This window comes from Trichomycterus rosablanca, chromosome 22 (genome assembly GCF_030014385.1).
Source record: "Trichomycterus rosablanca isolate fTriRos1 chromosome 22, fTriRos1.hap1, whole genome shotgun sequence".
In the NCBI taxonomy this organism is placed as follows: domain Eukaryota; kingdom Metazoa; phylum Chordata; class Actinopteri; order Siluriformes; family Trichomycteridae; genus Trichomycterus; species Trichomycterus rosablanca.
In genome coordinates, this window is record NC_086009.1 from 15,319,408 (window position 1) to 15,342,550 (window position 23,143).

The following is a 23,143-nucleotide window of genomic DNA, read 5'->3' on the forward strand; positions in this document are numbered from 1 at the left end:
GCAGGATGGCAGCACGGGCCAGGGTTTAAAGTTTGGTTCGGAGGAATTGGCAAAGTAATTTCATGTAATTGGTGGCACCTTGGCAATGTGTATAAAGTAGGGTTTAAATATTTGACAGATGCATCAATAATCATGTAACTATGTTATTGAACATTAATAAATAAGCAATTACTTTAAACATTGAAACCACCTCCTTGTTTCTACACTCACTGTCCATTTTATCAGCTCCACTTACCATATAGAAGCACTTTGTAGTTCTACAATTACTGACTGTAGTCCATCTGTTTCTCTGCATGCTTTGTTAGCCCCCTTTCATGCTGTTCTTCAATGGTCAGGACTCTCCCAGGACCACCACAGAGCAGGTATTATTTAGATGGTGGATAAGACACAGCAGCACTGCTGGAGTTTTTAAACACCTCACTGTCACTGCTGGACTGGGAATAGTCCACCAACCAAAAATATATTCAGCCAACAGCGCCCCGTGGGCAGCGTCCTGTGACCACTGATGAAGGTCTAGAAGATGACCAACTCAAACAGCAGCAATAGATGAGTGATCATCTCAACTAGGTAGGAGTGGACGCGGTATTTAAAGCAGCGCTGCTGTGTCTGATCCACTCATACCAGCACAACACACACTAACACACCACCACCATGTCAGTGTCACTGCAGTGCTGAGAATGATCCATCACCTAAATAATACCTACTCTGTGGTGGTCCTGTGGGGGTCCTGACCATTGAAAAACAGGGTGAAAGCAGGCTAAAAAAGTATGTAGAGAAACAGATGGACTACAACGTGCTCCTATATGGTAAGTTGATCTGATTAAATGGACAGTAAGTGTAGAAACAAGGAGGTGGTTTTAATGTTATGGCTGATCAGTGTAATTGTACTTTTTGGTCATATGGGGCCTTTTTTTAGAAGTGTGCAGTGACAAAACCCACTTTAGATGCTCACTGTATGGAACTAAATGTTCTCTCATCTCAAATCTAGGATTGATTGCTTCCATTTGCAGCTAACATTTCCCCTGCATGCTTTCTGAATAATGACAGCAGTGTAATTAATTATATTTGCTCTTGTCTAATGAATCATAGTATATGAACTTCACAAAACATTATCCAGCATTTCTTTTAATCTTGCTTTACGCTCTCTTATTCTGTCTCACCACAGATCAACTTTGTCACATTCCCGTTGCCGCAGTCCGCAGCCGAGCAGGAGCTTCTCAAACCCAATGAGTGGAGCTACTGCGACTACTTCTGGGTGAGATAATGAGGGAAAGGAGGGGTGATAAAAGAGCCAGATGAGAAAGGAAAGTAATGAAAGTTGAAAGGGCTTAGATGCAATGAACATCCATGCCGTTCGTCTTACTTTTATCCATTACTTTGTATTACTCACAATGAACATTATGGCCCCGCTAATGGCCGAATGTGTAGCAGCTGGAGTGTGTTACAATCAGTCCCAATTTGAGGAAGCCCATTACCAAAATATAGACTACTCCGTACAGATATTTCCACTTCTTTTGGTTGGTTAATGACCACAGACTTATGGTATTTTAACTGTTAGGCTGGTTCGTCTATTTAATCGTTAAAACACAATTAAACAGATAGATAGACAGATACTTTATTTACCCTGAAGGAAATATAATATATGCACAGTTTTATTACTCAGATATAAAGAAAAACAGGTATTCAACCACTTTCTGGTGTTTTTCTAGAAGAAAAAGGGGGAAAATGCATTAAAAAAAGGCAATCTTTTTAGATATAGGCGCCCAACTTGCCGGTAGCAGAGCTGAGATTCAAACCCGCGAGTTCGAGATGTCAGCTCTGGTGTGCTAGCAAGTAAAATTCCAAACTATAGCAATGTATTTTATAATGAAACCAGGTTCAATTTACACAAGAACATTCGCATCATTAATATTTTAATATTTTACATTAATATTTACATATTTTCATTGGATGTTGAGCATCTTGTGACAGAGGCACTGATGTAACCCCTCACCTGGAATAATGACGGGGGTAACCCAACTGCAGGATACAACTGTCGATGTACCCATGGACAAAACTCTAGAACAGAAGGATGCCCGTGGCAGCTATGCAACCATAACGCTAGCTAGAGCACAATTGCTAGCAAAAGAGCCAAAGAGTGGCTCAACTAGTCAGTTCCATTTTTATAGCGTTGACCCCAGCTGGATTGTTTTTACATTTCTCCACTTAGTCACTGTGCAGACAAACCCCCAGGGGGCCTGCTCTCTTCCAACACAAAAACAAACACAAACAGACTTTCACACTAAACAGCTAGCTGTAAAAAATAAATAAATAAATCTATTACTGTTGTTGTAGTTCACCTTATAACCACTGAATTCTGAAAGCATTTCAACTTCATTGAAATCATGTCTGTGTGTAAATGCTAGACCGGCCAATAACACCACCGGGGATTTGAACTCTGATCTCAAAGGTAGCAGACTAGGGTAATTTACTGCTACACCACCTGAGCTCCACTGTATTACAAACATAAATTGGAATATGATGCCTGCCACACTGACACAGTCTACCACTGTGTCATATAACCTTTTCTATTAATTATTGGGGATGTAATGATGCACCACAAGACAGTTATAAATCGGTGCACATGTGCCACTATTCGAATCGGTAATTCATTTAAGATGAATCGATGTTCACTTTAAACAGCAGAGGGCACTGGCGCTATTCACCTCGCCTGGTTGACTTCACTACAGGGTTGCCAGGTAGGGGATTTTCCAGCCAAATGTATTTAATTTATATTTTATTATTATTATAAAAAAAAAAAAATGAAATAATAAAAGGAAGCTTTGTCATAATTTGTCTTCAATTTCATTTTGTTTAAAAAAATCGGGAAAAAATCGTATCATGAACCCAGTATCATGAATCGTATTGCATCATGGGTAGAGTGTATTGTTACATCCCTATTAATTATACTTTTTATTCTAGTTGTCTCCATATCCCTCAATGGAATGGAATCCCCCAGCTAGTTGAGGAGTAAGACTTTCACCTGTCCATGGTGGAATCTGACAGAGAGCTGCATCACATTTGGAGAGACATGCTAAGCTCTCTAGATTATCCATCACTAGTGCAGTTGCCTGAGCCAGACAGCAAAGGGCACAAATGTACATTTGCAATTAATTCAATCTATTCTGTCCATCAAAGCCAATTATGCCAGGCCAGGCCAATAGCATTGCTCCAGATCTTTGGCAGTGCTACACTAGTGCATCAGACAACGGCCCCACCCAAGCATAGATTTTTAATAGATCTGGCAGGCCAGTCAAGCAGATGCACTTTGTGTCTACAAATCCAGTTCCTGTCTTGCTAAAATAAACATTCAACAGTGGTCAGGGGTCTTTCCCTAGACAGACTGAGATTTTTCCAAAATTCCCCTGAATCTTTTCACAATATTTTGTATGGTAGATGGTGAAAGATCTAAATTATTTCAAGTCTTTCACTAAGAAACATGTTTTTTAAATAACTGACAGTTCTCTTGACAGGTTTTGTATTCCAGTTTAGATCTGATTGCTGCAGATTTTTACTTCATCTCATGATGTGTAGCCACAAAGTGTTTCTGTACACAATGATTAAATGAGTGACGTAAGCACACACACACACACACACACACACACACACACACACACACACACACACACACACACACACACACAGGCTGTTGAAGCTCTTGTTTGCTCTGTTCGCTCACTTGGGTTCTCTGAATCACGTACATCCACACACATGATGTCCTGCCCCCACACACTGTCCTCCCCTCGCTCTTTGACATACACACAAACACACCTACACACACTCATGCTGCTTAGAATGCAGTGCAGGTGTGTGACTAAGTTTGTGTATATGTGTGTGTGTGTGTTTGCCTGTGCTCTTTAGGCCGATAAGAAGGACCCTCAGGGGACAACCACAGTATCAGGCTTCGAGGTTCTGCTGCAGAAGCAACTAAAGGGCAAGCAGATGCAGAAGGAGATGGCTGAATTCATTAGGGAGAGGTACGTCTATCTTTCCTATCACAAACGCTTCTCAAACACACTTCTCAAACACACTTCTCAAACACACTTCTCAAACACACTTCTCAAACACATACCCCACCAATATCCAGATATGTTCAAAATGCCCCCCAATATACTGATGTAAAAGTTATAAATGAACATATTTCAATCACTAGCTTTGTGTGAGGATCTGTAAGTGTTCCCATCAGTTGTTGATATGACAGTAAATGTTTCAGAAAGGCAGGAACCTGACATTTTTCTTTTTGTTTTTCTCTTTCACCTGTATTAGAATAAAGATTGAAGAAGAGTACGCCAAGAACCTTGCTAAACTCTCCCAAATCCCGTTGGCGGCACAGGAAGAAGGGTATGTGTGTGTCCATACTAAGTAATACACTTGATGTGGAAAGAAACCACCTCACTGTCCATTTTATCAGCTCCACTTACCACATAGAAGCACATTGTAGTTCTACAATTACTGACTGTAGTCCATCTGTTTCTCTGCATGCTTTGTTAGCCCGTGTTCATGCTGTTCTTCAATGGTCAGGACTCTCCTAGGACCACTTCAGAGCAGGTATTATTTAGGTGGTGGATCATTCTCAGCACTGCAGTGACACTGACATGGTGGTGGTGTGTTAGTGTGTGTTGTGCTGGTATGAGTGGATAAAACACAGCAGCGCTGCTGGACTGAGAATAGTCCACCAGCCACAAAAATATTCAGCCAACAGTGCCCCGAGGGCAGCATCCTATGACCACTGATGAAGGTCTAGAAGATGACCAACTCAAACAGCAGCAATAGATGAGTGATTGTCTCTGACCTTACATCTACAAGGTAGATCAACTAGCTAGGAGTGGACAGTGAGTGGACACGGTATTTAACATGCAACGCTTCTGTGTCTGATCCACTCATACCAGCACAACACACACTAACACACCACCACCATGTCAGTGTCACTGCAGTGCTGAGATCATCCATGACCCAAATAATACCTGCTCTGTAGTGGTCCTGTGGGGGTCCTGACCATTGAAGAACAGGGTGAAAGCAGGCTAAAAAAGTATGTAGAGAAACAGATGGACTACAGTTAGTAATTGTAGAACTACAAAGTGCTTTTATGGTCAGTGGAGCTGATAAATGGACAGAGAGTAAGTCTGCCGTGACTGTGACTTTTTATGAAAATCTGTTCTGGTTTGCTGTAGGACTCTTGGAGAAGCTTGGGCACAGCTGAAGAAAAGTCTGGCTGATGAGGCAGAAGTACATCTCAAGTTTTCCTCAAAGGTAGAAGCCATTAAAACAGATCTTATATGTTCCACTTGTTAGCAATGGTTGTTTTGTCATGAACGTGAATTAGGTAGGACCTTATATATAAGAAGCTTGGTTACATTAGCAATCGGTCAAATAATTTGGTATTATTGGAACGTTTTTATTTAAGAGGAGGTAGTGTGGCTGCTAAATAGGGCCTGGGCCTGGGAAACAATGGCCAATTGTTCACCTCTGGTAACTGTCTATTAAAAAATTTACATATATTTCCTATGTTTGTGGGTACTTTGGTTTTTCACAATTGCCCAAACATGGGGTAGGTGAATTAGATATGAATTGTTGCTAGATGTGAGTGAGTGAGTGAGTGAGTGAAAGCATAATATTAAATTGACTAATAAAAACCCTGGTTTGGCAAGTTTGTACAAGGGAAAACAAGAAACAGATGCCACCCCATTGTGATTTTATTCTTTGCTGCTGTAAGCAAGTACGAATTATTATTTCTGGAGACTAAAAAAAAACTCAGAGCTTTGTGCTGAGGCAGTAACACTGCTTCCTGGTTAAAACACATTTACCCAAAATGAAGTACAACTGAGCAGCTCTAGCAGCAGCCTACACCATGCATTGTTATAACTGAACCACCAGTAGACACACACACATACAGTACTTGCATAGCAGACACTTCGATTCAGGGTGCGGGTGGCTTTACATACATATACCTTAAGGTCGGTGAATAATAATGGTAGAATTATTTCTTCTTACAGCTCCATAGTGAAGTGGAAAAGCCACTGCTGACGTTTAGAGGGGACAACTTCAAGAAGGACATGAAGAAATACGATCACCACATTGCTGACCTGAGGAAACAGCTGGTCGGTCGATATGCTTCTGTAGAAAAGGTACGTTTTCCTAACACCATCTTCTTTAGATGTAAGACAGGGATTTGTAACGTGCCAGTTTTAAACAGCTTATAGTGTTCTGTATGGTGACCATATGTCACAGTATTTCCTTCATAATGTACAATGATAGGTGAAGTGAATAACACTGATTATCTCTTCATTACGGCACCTGTTAGTAGGTGGGATATATTAGGCAGCAAGTGAAAATTTTTTGTGATGTGTTAGAAGCAGGAAAAATGGGTAAGCAAAAGGATTTGAGCGAGTTTGACAAGAACCAAATTGTTATGGCTGGACGACTGGGTCAGAGCGTCTCCAAAACTGCAGCTCTTGTGGGGTGTTCCAAGGAAGGAAGAGTGGTAAAGCGGCGACAGGGTCATGGGCGGCCAAGACTCATTGATGCACATGGAGAGCTAAGGCTGGCGATCCAACAGACGAGCTATTGATAAGAGGAATTTGCTTAAGGACGCATTAATGGCAACCTGGCAGTGGTGTGGCTTAAAGCAATGATCTTTTAATTACTGTTGGGTTGCCAGTGCCATGGTCATTATTTCCACTAGCAAGTACTGATGTGATGTTTATAGGTATTTACAAAGTGTTGGAAACCATTGTTGAATGTGCATGACCTTTGAACCCTCAGTATGCCTTGCATGAGAAACCATAATGCTACTGTGATACATATAGCCTATAGCATATAGCATATAGCATATATTTACTTCGGATAACCGTATTTACTTAACACAGTCCGCCGCTGCATCAAGTAATACAACCTGAAACTCAAGCCCAAGCATATCTCAGATAGGCCAAAAGACCTGAGCTTGGGGAGTACTTCGGATAACCATCTTTACTTAACACAGTCCACCTCTGCATCAAGTAATACAACCTGAAACTCAAGCCCAAGCATATCTCAGATGGGCCAAAAGCCTGTCCTGTGGTCAGTTGAGTTCACATTTCAGCTTGTTTCTAGAAAGAATATAGAAAATGACCATATAGGCTGTTTTAGGGGGCTGGCAGGGGGTACCCCAAAGCCCAAGCATATCTCAGATGGGCCAAAAGACCTGGGCTTGGGGAGTACTTCGGATAATTGTATCCACTTAACACAGTCCACCTCTGCATCAAGTAATACAACCTGAAACACAAGCCGAAGCATATCTCAGATGGGCCAAAAGACTGTCCTGTGGTCAGTTGAGTTCACATTTCAGCTTGTTTCTAGAAAAAAATATAGAAAATGACCATATAGGCTGTTTTAGCGGACTGGCAAGGGGTACCCCAAAGGTGGTATATGTATTTGTTTCAATTTTGAGTTTTAAAACGGCTTGCTTTAGCTAACCATTGCCAAAATTGCTGACTGTACCTTTAACAGATTGTGCTCTATGCATCATAACTACGCTAGCTTATTGTATCCATGCCCAGACTTGTTTATCAACAGCAGATGGTTGGGTGAGGCACCGGACCCAACTCGTGAAAGTGCCAATTCACATGTTGCTCTGATGTTTTACCTGCAGAAACAACGTAACAGTGATTCAAATAAGAATATGTGACATAATTTTGCTTTAAGAATCCAAAAACGAACAACAGTGCTTGGGCTATAGTCTTTATTTCTTAGTTGTACTGAATAGTTACGTTTTACACTGTATAGATACAAAACATGTAAACAGCTAATTAGACAAGAAGACCAAGCTTGACCAAGACGCTTCATATTTATGTTAATATTAATGTCTTTTGCCCATCTGGATTCTGTAACTGTAGGCCCGTAAGGCTTTGGCAGACAGACAGAAGGACCTAGAGGTTAAGACGCAGCAGCTGGAGATCAAACTAAGCAACAAGACTGAAGAGGACATCAAGAAGGCCCGGAGGAAATCCACACAAGCAGGTCAGAGGCCATTCAAAAACGTCAAGTTCTCACTTTCATTGGTTAGTCCCTCGAGCAATGCCACTTCCAATGACATCATATTCATTGAAGGAACTTTTTTGATCCAAAGGGTTGCTTCATAATACACTCTTATGAAAGAAGTCCGAGGCCAGTCCTTTGGATAGTCAACAATTCTTCACAATAATAATGTTAATAAGTTAAATAAGTTACTAGACACACGATAAACCATCAACCATAACATTAAAACCACCTCCTTGTTTCTACACTCACTGTCCATTTTATCAGCTCCACTTACCATATAGAAGCACTTTGTAGTTCTATAATTACTGACTGTTGTCCATCTGTTTCTCTACATACTTTTTTTAGCCGGTATCGCCCTGTTTTTCAATGGTCACGACCCCCATGGAGCAGGTATTATTTAGGTGGTGGATTATTCTCAGCACTGGAGTGACACTGACATGTTCTGCGCTGATTGAGTTTTTAAACACCTCACTGTCACTGCTGGACTGAGAATCGTCCACTAACCAAAAACATTCAGCCAACAGCGCCCTGTGGGCAGCGTCCTCTGACCACTGATCAGGGTCTAGAAGATGACCGACTCAAACAGCAGCAATAGATGAGCGATCGTCTCTGACTTTACATCTACAAGGTGGACCAACTAGGTAGGAGTGTCTAATAGAGTGGACAGTGAGTGGACATGGCATTTTAAAACTCCAGCAGCATTGCTGTGTCTGATCCACTCATACCAGCACAACACACACTAACACACCACCACCATGTCAGTGTCACTGCAGTGCTGAGAATGATCCACCACCCAAATAATACCTGCTCTGTGGGGGTCCTGACCATTAAAGAACAGCATGAAAGGGGTGCTAACAAAGTATGCAAAGAAACATATGGACTACAGTCAGTAATTGTAGAACTACAAAGTGCTTCTATATGGTAAGTGGAGCTGATAAAATGGACAGTGAGTGTAAAAACAAGGAGGTGGTCATAATGTTATGCCTGCACACACATTGCATTACTAGTGTGGATTGGCAAGACCTGCTATAGCTGTGCAGTGTGCCTGTAAAAGAGGTGTTTGGCCCAGATCCAAAAGCCATCATTTAATTAAAAGGAGCCACGTTTGTTCTGTTCTGGACATTAATACTAGACTCAACAGGGATGTGCGATTAAATTCAGTCCAGCTTGTTAAACTTTTGGTCTCACAGTGTAAGCACTGTTGCTGGATTTGTCTTCTCCTGGTTATTTAATCCTACTGAACAACAAATGACATCCTACTGGGCAGCACACAAAAAATCGATTGGTGCCATTTGGTTCAATGTTCAAATCAGGTTATTTTCAGTGGTGTATTTATCTACATCACCAAATTCATGATTAATCGTTTTGATTATTGAACAAGTATGTTTAGGAAGATAATAAAATGTCAAATGTTTCGGACATTACTTAATGCTTCACACAATAAAAGTAAATGCCAATTCTTTCTTGTCATTGTGTACAAAACAAATCATCTGCTGTGCATGACTTAGCAACATGCTGACATTAACTGTGAAGAATTCTTGGCCAACTCAGATGATAAGTGAAAAATAGTTTAATAACTGGACAAAACTGCAAGCCCTGGCAATAGAATGGCTTCAAATGTGAGAACATGTGTACTCAGAATCTTGAAGGGACAGCATATTAGAGCTTTGGACAGAAATACATGAGCTGATAAGCGAGAAAGTCAGTTATTGGCTTATAATAGAAAAGAAAACCAACAAAATATGATGAGGTAGCACCAATGTAAAAGTGGGATTAAGTTTGTTTATGTGTGTAAACTTGATGCCCAAGTTTCCAACTAGAAATTGTGAATTAGATGACCATTACAAATGTATTAGTTTGAGTACAATGGAACACATGATAATTCAACACAACTGTTAACAATATAACAATATAACAATATATATATATATATATATATATATATATATATAAAACTACTTTCATCTTTGTTTACCAATTGAAATGAATGTACACTCATGTCCTTATGCAGTTTAGTACTAAAATAATCTACTGACATCTGACTTTACCTGCCTATTATTCATTGTCATTTAACATGAACACAATCCTCAAAACAACATGCACCCTTAGTGCGTTCTTACATAATTTCAACTGTCTTTCACAGTAACGTAGCTTGCATATTTAATTGAGTAGGTGTCATGATTGTAGCCACCTTTTTTTCTGCTGGTGAGCTCAGAAGTGCATCTCTGCAAATTATAACACCTACACACAGCTGAAACTGTTCATCAACAGAAACATCAGGTTTAGTAAGAGAATGGTACCTACCTCCTGTCAGTGATCACTCTTGCCTTACATTTTTGGGGGTTGGAATGTCATTTTGTCATGGCTTCCTTTCTAATTTTTGGGGGAGAAATGTCATTTTGTCACTGCCTCCTTTCTGTTAGTGTCACTTTATTCTTAGAATTTGATTTGACCTTAAAGTGCTTTTCATTTCATCTGAATTGTTTGTGAAGTCCAACGGCCTACTTAGGCTTCAGCTTTGTTTCGATTAAATCAAACCTTAACACCTGTGTTAGTGTGTGTTGTGCTGGTATGAGTGGATAAAACACAGCAGCGCTGCTGGACTGAGAATAGTCCACCAGCCACAAAAATATTCAGCCAACAGTGCCCTGTGGGCAGCGTCCTGTGACCACTGATGAAGGTCTAGAAGATGACCAACTCAAACAGCAGCAATAGATGAGCGATCGTCTCTGACTTTACGTCTACAAGGTGGACCAACTAGGTAGGAGTGTCTAATAGGATATTAAAAAACTCCAGCTGCACTGCTGTGTCCGATCCACTCAAACAAGCACAACAAACACTAACACACCACCATGTCATTGTAAGTGCAGGGCTGAGAATCATTAACCACCTAAGTAATACCTGCTCTGTAGTGGCCTTGGGTGAAAACCGGCTAAAAAGGTATGTAGAGAAATAGATGGACTACAGTCAGTAATTGTAGAACTTCAAAGTGCTTCTATATGGTAAGTAGAGCTGATAAAATGGACAGTGAGTGTAGAAACAAGGAGGTGGTTTTAATGTTATGCCTACTTTTTTGGTTTTAGTTTGATTGTAAATTTGTGAATGTGAATGCTAAGCAAACTAAAATGTAACAGTGTGTCATTTTATTGGTTGTTCTGGACCAAGGGACCCAAACTACAATCATAAACACAGCCTAAAGTCCAAAACTAACGTTTATACACCGTGTAGGAAACAAAATGTCGTTTGGAAACATTAAAAGATGATTGTAAATGGAGTGAAAGAATGAGCTGTGAGTTCCCTCTGCTGGTATAAACGAACTGTACAGCAGTTTAAACTGCTAATAGATTAAGGAACAGCTTCCCCCCACATCTCTCCTCCTGGCAAGGTTGCACTACAATCCTTTTTATCCTTTTTCTGCTAGGTATTTCATTGGTACATACCTCATACCTCATTTGTACATCAATTCCATATATACCGTATACATCTGTTTACCATGTTATATACAGTACATATACAGTACATTCCTCTCTCATGTCCATAGCACCTTAATCTGTATCACTTTAACCTACATAGCACCTTAATCTTAATCTGCACCTTAATCTGTATATTGTTTTTAGCTGTATATCTTGTTTATAGTACATTCAGTAATATATTCAACTTCATAGATCTTCATACCACTACTATTTACCCACTGTAAATAATGCATATCATAGATACTGTATATCCTGCACTTTCTGCTTATTGCACTTCTGGTTAGATGCTAAACTGCATTTCGTTGCCTTGTACTTGTACAGGTGTAATGACAATAAAGTTGAATCTAATCTAATCTATTCTAAACTAAACCCGTTGTCTTCACTCTTGTCCTGAAACAGGTGATGACCTGATGCGCTGTGTGGATCTCTACAACCAGGCCCAGTCCAAGTGGTTTGAGGAGATGATTACTAACAGCATGGTAAAAGTTATTTGGCACAGTTATATTTTAACATGTTCTTTTGACATTCAACTTACCATATAGAAGCACTTTCTTATTCAACAGTTACTGACATGCTTTTACATGCTTTGTTAGCCCTCTTTCACCCTGTTCTTCAATAGTCAGGACTCTCCCAGGACCACTACAGAGTAGGTATTATTGGGTGGTGGATCATTCTGTGTGTGTTGTGCTGGTTTGAGTGGATCAGACACAGCAGCACTGCTGGAGTTTTTAAATACTGTGTCCACTTGCTGTCTACTCTATTAGACACTCCTACCTAGTTGGTCCATCTTGTAGATGTAAAGTCAGAGACGATCGCTCATCTATTGCTGCTGTTTGAGTTGGTCATCTTCTAGACCTTCATCAGTGGTCACAGGACGCTGCCCATGGGGCGCTGTTGGCTGGATATAATTTTGGTTAGTGGACTATTCTCAGTCCAGCAGTGACAGTGAGGTGTTTCAAAACTCCATCAGCATTGATGTGTCTGATCCACTCATACCAGCACAACACACACTAACACACCACCACCATGTCAGTGTCACTGCAGTGCTGAGAATGATCCACCACCCAAATAATACCTGCTCTGTGGTGGTCCTGTGGGGGTCCTGACCATTAAAGAACAGCAAGAAAGGAGATTTAAAAAAGCATGCAGAGAAACAGATGGACTACAGTCAGTAATTGTAGAACTACAAAGTGCTTCTATATGGTAAGTGGAGCTGATAAAATGGACAGAGTGTGTAGAAACAAGGAGGTGGTTTTAATATTATGGCTGATCGATGTATTTTCCACCATTTATTATATACACATACAGTATATCATTTATATGTGTTAAAAGAGGCATACAGACATGTCTCCCACAGGTCAAAACATTGGCACTGAGGCACTCACTACTGAGTTCTTGCGTCTGGAACCTACAGCAGCATGCCAACATCCCTCTTTGTTTTACATACTTTATTTTATATTTGTGCTCTGCAGGAGTTGGAGAGGCTTGAGGTGGAGAGGGTAGAGATGATACAGCAACACTTGCGCCAGTACACAACTTTACGCCGTGAGACGGACATGTTCAACCAAAGTGTGAGTAGCTATACTTTATTCTTCTCTGCCCAAAACAGGGCCTTACTGAGTCACACTAACAGCACTGGTCTCCCAGTTAGGGCAGAGGCTGTTCAACCAGTTGTTAATAGCTTGAAGCCGGGTATCAACCCTGTGGGGTCATTAGGCAACCCTGTGGTAAACCCTAGGTGAAACTTGCTTGTGAATTAACACAATACATCATCAAAGTGAATTTATAATATTACACTTAAGACCTTGTTTCTATTTGTATATTTTTGATCACCTGACCAGCTGCGTACATTATTAACCTCAATGAAACAATCAGTAGTGTAGTGATTTAGAATGCTCTGCATACACACATATATACTGAAGATTCGGAAAGTCTTTCACAGGTTCTGGCAAATCTGGATTTGGGCAGTTTATCAAATTTTTTTTTTTTTAATTTTTTTTCTTTTCCCACTCCCCCCTACCCCCAGTTTTTCTCCCCTAATCTAGTCATGTCCAATTACCCTGAATGCGTCCTCTATACTGATTCGACCCTTCACCGCTGACTGAGGACGCCTCTCAACTGACATACGCCCCCTCCGGCACGTACAGTCAGTACAGACTGCATTTTTCACCTGCACGAGTCGAGTTCATACACTTGACGGGCACTGTGTACGGAGGGCCACACCCCCATCAGCATTATTCCTCAGCCCTGTGCCGCCGCCATCAGTCAGCCAGCAGGGGCCGCAGTTACACCAGTTATGAGGACCTATGATCCGACTTTCTTACCCTCTAACCCTGAACAACAGCCGATCGTTGTTCATGCTGCCACCCAGCCTAGTCGGAAAGGCAGAGCTGAGATTCGATACGATGTATTCAAAACCCCAAGTCTGATACACTAGCATACTTTACCGCTGCGCCACCTGAGAGGCTAGTTTATCCCATTTTTTATATTATCTTCCTCAAGTGGAATAGAGTCCATCTTCAGGTCTCTTTATATATGTTTGATCTATTGGATTCAGCTACATCAGCCTGATAGATGCCCATCATCAGTGTAAACCTTTGTCTTAAGATGTATATATATATATAGAACATGTACAGTATATACAGTATATAGACATATTGAAGAAACTCAGATAAGTTCATTGTCATTAAGTCTGTAACTAAGATCTGCTACCTTCATTATATAAATGGAAAGATAATTAATTGTAATAAGGCATTACAATAATACAGTATTACAAAAAGAACCATAGAGTCTATCTGTATAAAAAAAGACAATTTTAAACATTAAGCATTAAGTGTTTGTCACTTATTGAAAAATGTCAGCTCATATTTGACTAGAATAGCATTGTGATTACATTTACAGTTATATGGATTGGGTTACTGCAGGCTTTATCCAATTTCCACTTCAATTACCCAGAATGATACTGCAACTGATTCTGCATAATGGCATATAAATCACAACCTCGCCTATTTGGGTAGTTTCATGTCCTTTGTCTGTGCACTCATTCCACATCTACACATCATGACCTGTAGTACAAATAATGATACCAAAAATACATAAACCATTACAGATAGCACTATTTGTAATTTGTCTAACTCTGTTAGACCCAGATGTACTACCAGATGCAGTCGTCCTTAGCCTAGGCACACATTTCTTAGCCACAGCCCACCAGTCGGACAGGGGATTAGTCATGATCCAGTTACTGATCCTTTTACTGAAAGTGCATGCTCCACATCTTTTACACAGCAAATCCTACTACTTAGCCTCTTGGTTACCAGGGCTGCTGAGCCAGAGCATAGTAAAACCTAAAGCTGTAAAAACAAATAGACTGCTGTAAAATCTTGGCACTGTTACAGTGTCTTAAACAGGATATTGCTTTTCTTTAAATACAGGTACTCTGCAAAAGCATTCTCGCTTTTGTTCACTTACATTTTGGCCTAGTTGGTTATTTTACACTGATCAGCCATAACATTAAAACCACCTCCTTGTTTCTACACTCACTGTTCATTTTATCAGCTCCACTTACCATATAGGAACACTGGTGGTGTGTTAGTGTGTGTTGTGCTGGTATGAGTGGATCAGACACAGCAATGCTGATGGAGTTTTTAAACACCTCACTGTCACTGCTGGACTGAGAATAGTCCACCAACCTAAAATATATCCAGCCAACAGTGCCCCATAGGCAGCGTCCTGTGACCACAGATGAAGGTCTAGAAGATGACCAACTCAGACAGCAGCAATAGCGTCTCTGACTAATAGCGTGTCTAATAGAGAGGACAGTGAGTGGACACGGTATTTAAAAACTCCAGCAGCACTGCTGTGTCTGATCCACTCATACCAGCACAACACACACTAACACACCACCACCATGTCAGTGTCACTGCAATGCTGAGAATGATCCACCACCTAAATAATACCTGCTCTGTGGTGGTCTTGTGGGGGTCCTGACCATTGAAGAACAGGGTGATAATGGCTAATAAAGTATGCAGAGAAACAGATGGACTACAGTCAGTAATTGTAGAACTACAAAGTGCTTATATATGGTAAGTGGAGCTGATAAAATGGACAGTGAGTTCAGAAAAAAGGAGGTGGTTTTAATGTTATGGCTGATCAGTGTATATAGCAATAACGTGATCATAAGGTAATTACTATGAGCTTTGCAATGTTGGTAGAGTGGATGCTGCACATTAACAAGTTTGATCCGCGCCTCTGGAGACTGTGTGTAAGAAGTTTTGCATGTTCTGCCCATGTAGATGTGGATACTAGTACTCCTATTTCCTCTTATAAATAAAAACATGGGTGGATTGACCACCTGTCCCTTAGTGTGTGAGAATGATTAAGTGTGCTGCTTGTTCAGGGTGATTTCCAGCCTTGTGCTCAGTGTCTTCAGGTGGCGCCAGACTCAACATGACCCTGACCAAAATAAAGCAGTTAATAAATATCACTAAATAAAAAATAAATAAGTCTTCTATTATAGTAATGTGTGCATGGTGTGTTTTAGACCCTGGAGCCGGTGGACCAGCTCCTTCAGAGTGTGGATCCAGCCAAAGACAGAGAGCTGTGGGTACGGGAGCACAAGACAGGAGAGCTGAGACCTGTGAACATGGACATTTAAAGGACATTGTATAACACACAGAACAACACAAACACACACTTTATTTAAACAATCCGAGTCTGCCTGTCTGTCTGTGTCAACCACAGTACTTCAAGTTCTTGGCCAAAGCCATACTGATTACATCCCAGCACCACTTGTAATCCCTATTCCAGCAATTGTGCAATTAAAACAAGCCAGAAATTAAGATACTGAGTATTACAGTACCAGTTTATTTTAACATACACAGAGCGACCAGTATGCAGTTAATATAGCGTCAGATCAGTCTGTATTGTTGTAGTTCGATACAATCAGACAACCTTGACTTTTTCTACAGTCTTGATGGAAAAATACAAATGCTTGTGTACATGCCTTGTTGTAAAAAATAGAGACACACAGAAACATGTACAAAAGGGAATTATTTCTGTAAACTTTTAGTTTTTAGTTGCTCATTTTAGTGTTTAAAATGCTTTCAGCGTAACCAGCATGATTTGTAAAGTTTGGTAGGGGGGTGGATTCTGCTATAGTGTCATTATATAGATATATTGTTAAATCTGTATTTGTATTGTAGTAAAAATTAGAGTTTATTGCAATGAGGAATGCAACAGACTTTTTACTCTTACTAATTACAAACATACAGTTAAATACGTACATGCACTCTTACCGAACATGTCAGCCTTCCTGACAAACAAAAAGCCTGACAAAATGCATCACCTAGGTACAGATATTTTCGAAATATTTTTGCTGATATGTTTTGCAGAGAAGCATGCAATTCTCAAAAATGAAGTGAGTTCTATTTCGTGTATAAAAAAAAAGATATTTATGTGATAAATGGCATTCAGTCCTTTAACTGTGTTCATCCGGTATGTCTCAGCAGATGCTGTGCTCACGATATTTCTCCTCAAGCGAAGCCAAGAAACCTCTATATGCAGTACATAATCAGCTCTGTGTAACATCTTAATTTCATTCGGCTTCCATTCCAGGTTTAGATGCAGATGTGATCAGTTTTGAAGGTGACGTTTGAGGGCCAAGCTGTAGAAAGCTACATTACATGGCCTTTATAGCTAGTGGATTTAAGCTACACTATATTGCCAAAAGTATGTGCTCGTCTGCCTTCACACGCATATGAACTTGAGTGACGTTCCATTACTAATCCATAGGGTTTAATATGATGTCGACCCACCCTTTGCAGCTATAACAGCTTTAACTCTTCTGGGAAGGCTTTCCACAAGGTTTCGGAGTGTGTTTATGGGAATATTTGACCATTCTTCCAGAAGCGCATTTATGAGGCCAGACACTGATGTTGGGCGAGAAGACCAGAGGTGTTCTATCAGGTCGAGGTCAGGTCATGTTCTTCCACATCAAACTCGCTCTTCCATGTCTTTATGGACCTTGCTTTGTGCCCTGGTGCACAGTCATGTTGGAATAGGAAGGGGCCATCCCCAAACTGTTCCCACAAAGTTGGGAGCATGAAATTGTCCAAAATCTCTTGGTATGGTATGCTGAAGCATTAAGAATTCCTTTCACTGGAACGAAGGGGCCGAACCCAACTCCTGAAAAACAGCCCCACACCATAATCCTCCCTTCACTAAAATTTACACTTAGCACAATGCAGTCAGACAAGTACCGTTCTCCTGGCAACCGCCAAACCCAGACCCATCCGTCGAATTGCCAGACGGAGAAGCGTGATTCGTCACTCCAGAGAACACGTCTCCGCTGCTCTAGAGTCCAGTGGCGGCGTGCTTTACACCACTGCATCCGTCGCTTTGCATTGCGCTTGGTGATGTAAGGCTTGGATGCAGCTGCTCGGCCATGGAAACCAAATTCCATGAAGCTCTCTACGCACTGTTCTTGAGCTAATCTGAAGGCCACATGAAGTTTGGAGGTCTGTAGCGATTGACTCTGCAGCTGGTTGGCGACCTCTGGGTACTATGGGTACATTTTACGTGGCCTACGTGGAGTTGCTGTCGTTCCCAATCGCTTCCACTTTGTTATAATACCACTGACAGTTGACTGTGGAATATTTAGTAGCGAGGAAATTTCACGACTGGACTTGTTGCACAGGTGGCATCCTATCACGGTACCACGCTGGAATTCACTGAGCTCCTGAGAGCGACCCATTCTTTCACAAATGTTTGTAGAAGCAGTCTGCATGCCTAGGTGCTAGGTTTTATACACCTGTGGCCATGGAAGTGATTGGAACACCTGAATTCAATTATTTGGATGGGTGAGTGAATACTTTTGGCAATATAGTGTACAGTATATTAGTCACCAAGCATATACTTAATCGTTATACATAGATGAGAGCAGTAACAATGCTGAAGCTTGACCCTACAGTTCATTTAGTGCAGAAGAGCTGACAGCATTAAAAAAGTGTCTGTCCTATACTAAATTACTACTAAATTCCAATTGGCTCTTGGAGGCATCTTGTATTATAAGAATTGTTCATTGGATGCCTCTTGGATTGGGTTGGTCAAGCAGCTACACAATTGAAGTGGTGTAAAGCTCACCATCAGTGGCTTTGAAAACAAATGATCTGAAATGATAGCACACAACAGTATTAGCTGGGTTTAAGGTTGATCCCATATTAAACCTTTTAAATAAATTGGAACAATGACCACCAGGCCTCATCACTGAACATCAGTTCCAGACCTCATTAATGCTCTTAAAACCCTGAAGCCATGTATTGAAATCATTTCAAAGCAGATCCAGAACAATTGAGTTCAAGACCAACCAATAGATCAACAAAAGGGACCAAGACCATATGTATACCCATGGGATTAAAAAAATTGTTTGAATTATGTGGTGATAGCAAATATACGGCCGTGTAGTGTAGTTTGAATATAAGAAGAAATGGGATTTCATGACGTACACCCTTTAGTGCCTAAAGGTAAACTGCCTTGGAATGTTCATGACGTATAATTTAGTGTTTGTACATATTTGTGAATATACACGTCGTGTTTTAATTTCTGTCCGCGAATCTCATCAGCACATTTTACCAAGTGCTTTTCTCCTTGTGTGTTTTTGTAGTTTTAACTGAAATGTTGATGTGTGTATTCTACAGATTGAAATCTTGCTTTGTGGTTTTTTACATCAAGACCAGTTTACGGTAGGCAGCTGAACATTTCAGGTTCAAAACATTTACATACTATTGAAAAAATGTATCTAATATTATCTCTCGTCAAGGTTTACAAATACACAGACAAGGCATAACATTATGATCACCTTCCTAATATTGTGTTGGACCTTTCTATCAGAACCAGCATTAACTTCTACAGCAGTCTGAGCTACAGTAGATCGTCTATTGGATCAGACCACACGGGCCAGCCTTCCCTCCCCAGGTGCATCAATGAGCCTTGGCCGTCCATGACCCTGTCGCCGGTTTACCACTGTTCCTTTCTTGGACACTTTTGATAGATACTGACCACTGCAGATTGGGAACACCCCACATGAGCTGCAATTTTGGAGATGCTCTGATCCAGTCGTCTAGCCATCACAATTTGGCCCTTGTCAAACTCGCTCAAATCCTTACACTTACAGGTGCGGTGATGAAGAGATAATCAGTGTTATTCACTTCACCTGTCAGTGGTCATAATGTTATGCCTCGTCTGTGTATATAGGACATAACGAGATTTGGACAAACTTCACAAGGGAACCTAAAGCACAGAAAAGCCATTCTGAAAACAATCTTGTGCAATTTTTACAATTATTTTTCTACCTTTTTAGGAGATTAAACCAGGTCCAAGTATCTGGTGTCATTTAATATTTTTTAAGTAATAAACCAATCCAAATATGTTAGACAAATATGACATTGATAAACATTGTTAGAAACACAGGAACAATTCCAGACAGATTGCATCACTACAATGTCTACTACACTTGGTGTACTGTTGGTGTTTGTGTCTTACTGTAACTGTATGTGAAGCCATGCAGGGATTTAAAGCAGAGTAGGAATGTACAACACTCATAAAAATCTATCACCTCATGAGAGAAATAAAATAATACAAAAAATAATGAATAAACAAATGCAGTCAAACTAATGGAGCTTCAGCTCAGGTAGTAGACTAGTTTCCTTTTTTTAACTATTCCTATCTTGCTTAACACTGGGTGTAGCTAACTGGTTTGACTTTACCCAATTTTGCATGTCTGATTTTTCCAATTTCCAATTTTCCAGTTACATGTGGTAAATTGTATTGATACAAGTCAACAATGTGCATTAAATGTATTAATGTTAAGTTGTTACGTTATGTTGATGGTCTGTGTACGTAGGTAAATTTTAACTGATGTCATTTCATTTGCTCTAAAGTTGGTCGCCAGTAATACAACCTGTTAACGTTAGTCTATGGATTCATCACGTTATGTTCGGTATGCCCATGTAATAACAACAATGTCATAAATAAACGATAATAAAACATTGTAACCCCATTTCTCGTCATCAGGACTGGTAAATTACAGGTCTGTCATTCTGTTAATTAGAAAGGACTGATCCCTTTAAGTAGATAGCTTTCTGGCTCCATTGGCTCTATATGTCGGCCTGCACCTTATTGATTCAGCCTTAAAACAAGTCAAGCATTAAAATAAGCAAAAGAGAGAGATAAGCCAGAGATTTTCTTGCCACTTCCAAAGCCTTGGCCAAAGATACAAGGGTGCAGAAGATATCGGTACTAATTAGTTTGTTCCTCATGAGTACATTGTATGATTCATGTATAATCACTGTGCTATACTTAATGCATGAACTTGGTTTTAACAGTGCATATTTATTTGTATTTTATTTATAATAGTTTTGGGATTGCAGGTAGATAGTAGAAGTGGTAATAGACGTGGTAAAAAAAGGGAAAACATTTTATTATTAGTAAGCCTAGTGCTAAATAGTAATAATTAGTAATTAGTTGTTGTAGTCCAGGCGGTTCAGTGAATAAAGATGCTGAGTCCTTAAGTTGAAAGTAGTTGGTTCTGGACGAGGTTCAGGTGGATTTCACCTACAGTATCTGGCAGTGATAGTCTAGCGGTCAAGGTACTGGACTAGTAAGCAGAGGGTTGCTGGTTCAAGCCTCACCACTGCCAGGTTGCCACTGTTGTGCCCTTGAGCAAGACCCTTAACCCTCAATTGCTTAGACTGTATACTGTAAGACGCTTTGGATAAAACCTGGTTTCTATACTTACTGTTCATTTTATCAGCCCCACTTACCATATAAAAGCACTTTGAAGCTCTATAATTACTGACTGTAATTCATCTATTTCTCTACATACTTTTTTAGCCTGCTTTCACTCTGTTCTTGAATGGTCAGGACCCCCACAGGACCACCACAGAGCAGGTATTATTTGGGTGGTGGATCATTCTTAGCACTGCAGTGACACTGACATGGTGGTGGTGTGTTAGTGTGTGTTGTGCTGGTATGAGTGGATCAGACACAGCAGCGCTGCTGGAGTATTTAAATACCGTATCCACTCACTGTCCACTCTATTACACACTCCTACGTAGTTGGTCCACCTTGTAGATGTAAAGTCAGAGACGATCGCTCATCTATTGCTGCTGTTTGAGTTGGTCATCTTCTAGACCTTCATCAGTGGTCACAGGACGCTGCCCACAGGGCGCTGCTGGCTGGATATTTTTGGTTGGTGAACTATTCTCAGTCCAGCAGCGACAGTGAGGTGTTTACAAACTCCATCAGCATTGCTGTGTCTTATCCACTCATACCAGCACAACACACACTAACACACCACCACCATCACTGTCAGTGTCACTGCAGTGCTGAGAATGATTCACCACCTAAATAATACCTGCTCTGTAGTGGTCCTGTGGGGGTCCTGACCATTGAAGAACAGGGCAAAAGCAGGCTAACAAAGCATGTAGAGAAACAGATGGATGACAGTCAGTAATTGTAGAACTACAAAGTGCTTCTATATGGTAAGTGGAGCTGATGAAATGGACACTGAGTGTAGAAACAAGAAGGTGGATTTAATGTTATGGCTGATACAATCCGACACCCACACAGTCCAGTATTTACATAGTTTCTTCCTAAAGCTCATTTATTTTATGACTACCCTTAACACCCTGGACTATGCGGCCAGCTGAAGACCCTGTACAACACAGAAATACATCAACAGATATTTTTTGTATATATATATATTTCATATATCTTGTGTCATACAGTTAAGTTTAGGAGCAAGTGATTGTCATTAAGTGTCGTCTTTCATTTTAAAATCCACTCCACGGGCCGTGTAGATAAACATTCAGCAGGGAGTCAGTGCCCTGTGAGGATTTGCCTTGGCTGACCTTCAGATTTTAAGAGGATTGATTATGCACGAGAGGGATTGTTAACTTGAGCCTAATTGCTTTCTTTAGTAGGTCCTGGTCTTACTTTCTTACCAGTAGAATCGACCAGGAATTGAAATGCAGCATTAAAGGTTAAGAAAACTGACCTTTATACAAGGAATGCTTGATAGACCTGCATGACCATACAGCAAACATTCTACAATAGAATGTGAATTTGTTTTGTGGTGGTTTGTCAGGGTCAAAGCATTGGGTCATCGCTCTGCTCTGCTCTGCTGTGCTGACCCAAACGTAAGGTCCTCTTGAGCAAAAGTGTGTCAAGATGATAAAGTATACAGTCATGTGAAAAAGTTAGGACACCCCATGAGAACCTTTGTCTTTTTGAACATATTTAAACATATTTAAACATTTGAGCTTCATTTGAACAGTGCTGAGAGATTTAGCTTATATAACTAAACAAATAAAACTGAAAGAATTACTTTTAAACTCAAGTTGTAAAATGTAATGAACAAAAGTTAGGACACCCTGTGCCCTAATAGCTGGTATTTCCCCCTTTGGCTGAAATAACCTCAGTTAGACATTTCCTATAACCATCTACCAGTCTCTGACATCCCACTCAGAATAAACCCCACATGCAGAATTCTTTTAGCTGTGTGAGGTCTGAGGGGTTTCTTGCATGCACAGTCCGTTTTAAATCACCCCACAGCATCT

General features: G+C 40.5%; 1 protein-coding gene across 2 annotated transcripts in view; it reads left to right on the forward strand.

Annotated features, from left to right (window-relative positions):
• The window catches only part of gas7a (growth arrest-specific 7a), a 37,454-nt gene extending 19,491 nt beyond the window's left edge, over positions 1-17,963 (forward strand). For both annotated transcript variants that reach the window (XM_062984740.1, XM_062984739.1), the window contains 9 exons: positions 1,166-1,255; positions 3,901-4,016; positions 4,306-4,380; positions 5,211-5,289; positions 6,033-6,164; positions 7,911-8,034; positions 11,928-12,007; positions 13,001-13,099; positions 16,069-17,963. In XM_062984740.1, the coding sequence (XP_062840810.1) occupies positions 1,166-1,255; positions 3,901-4,016; positions 4,306-4,380; positions 5,211-5,289; positions 6,033-6,164; positions 7,911-8,034; positions 11,928-12,007; positions 13,001-13,099; positions 16,069-16,182 (909 nt within the window). In that variant the 3' untranslated portion in view covers positions 16,183-17,963. The remainder of the gene's footprint in view (positions 1-1,165; positions 1,256-3,900; positions 4,017-4,305; positions 4,381-5,210; positions 5,290-6,032; positions 6,165-7,910; positions 8,035-11,927; positions 12,008-13,000; positions 13,100-16,068) is intronic.
• The last annotated feature ends 5,180 nt before the right edge of the window (positions 17,964-23,143 follow it).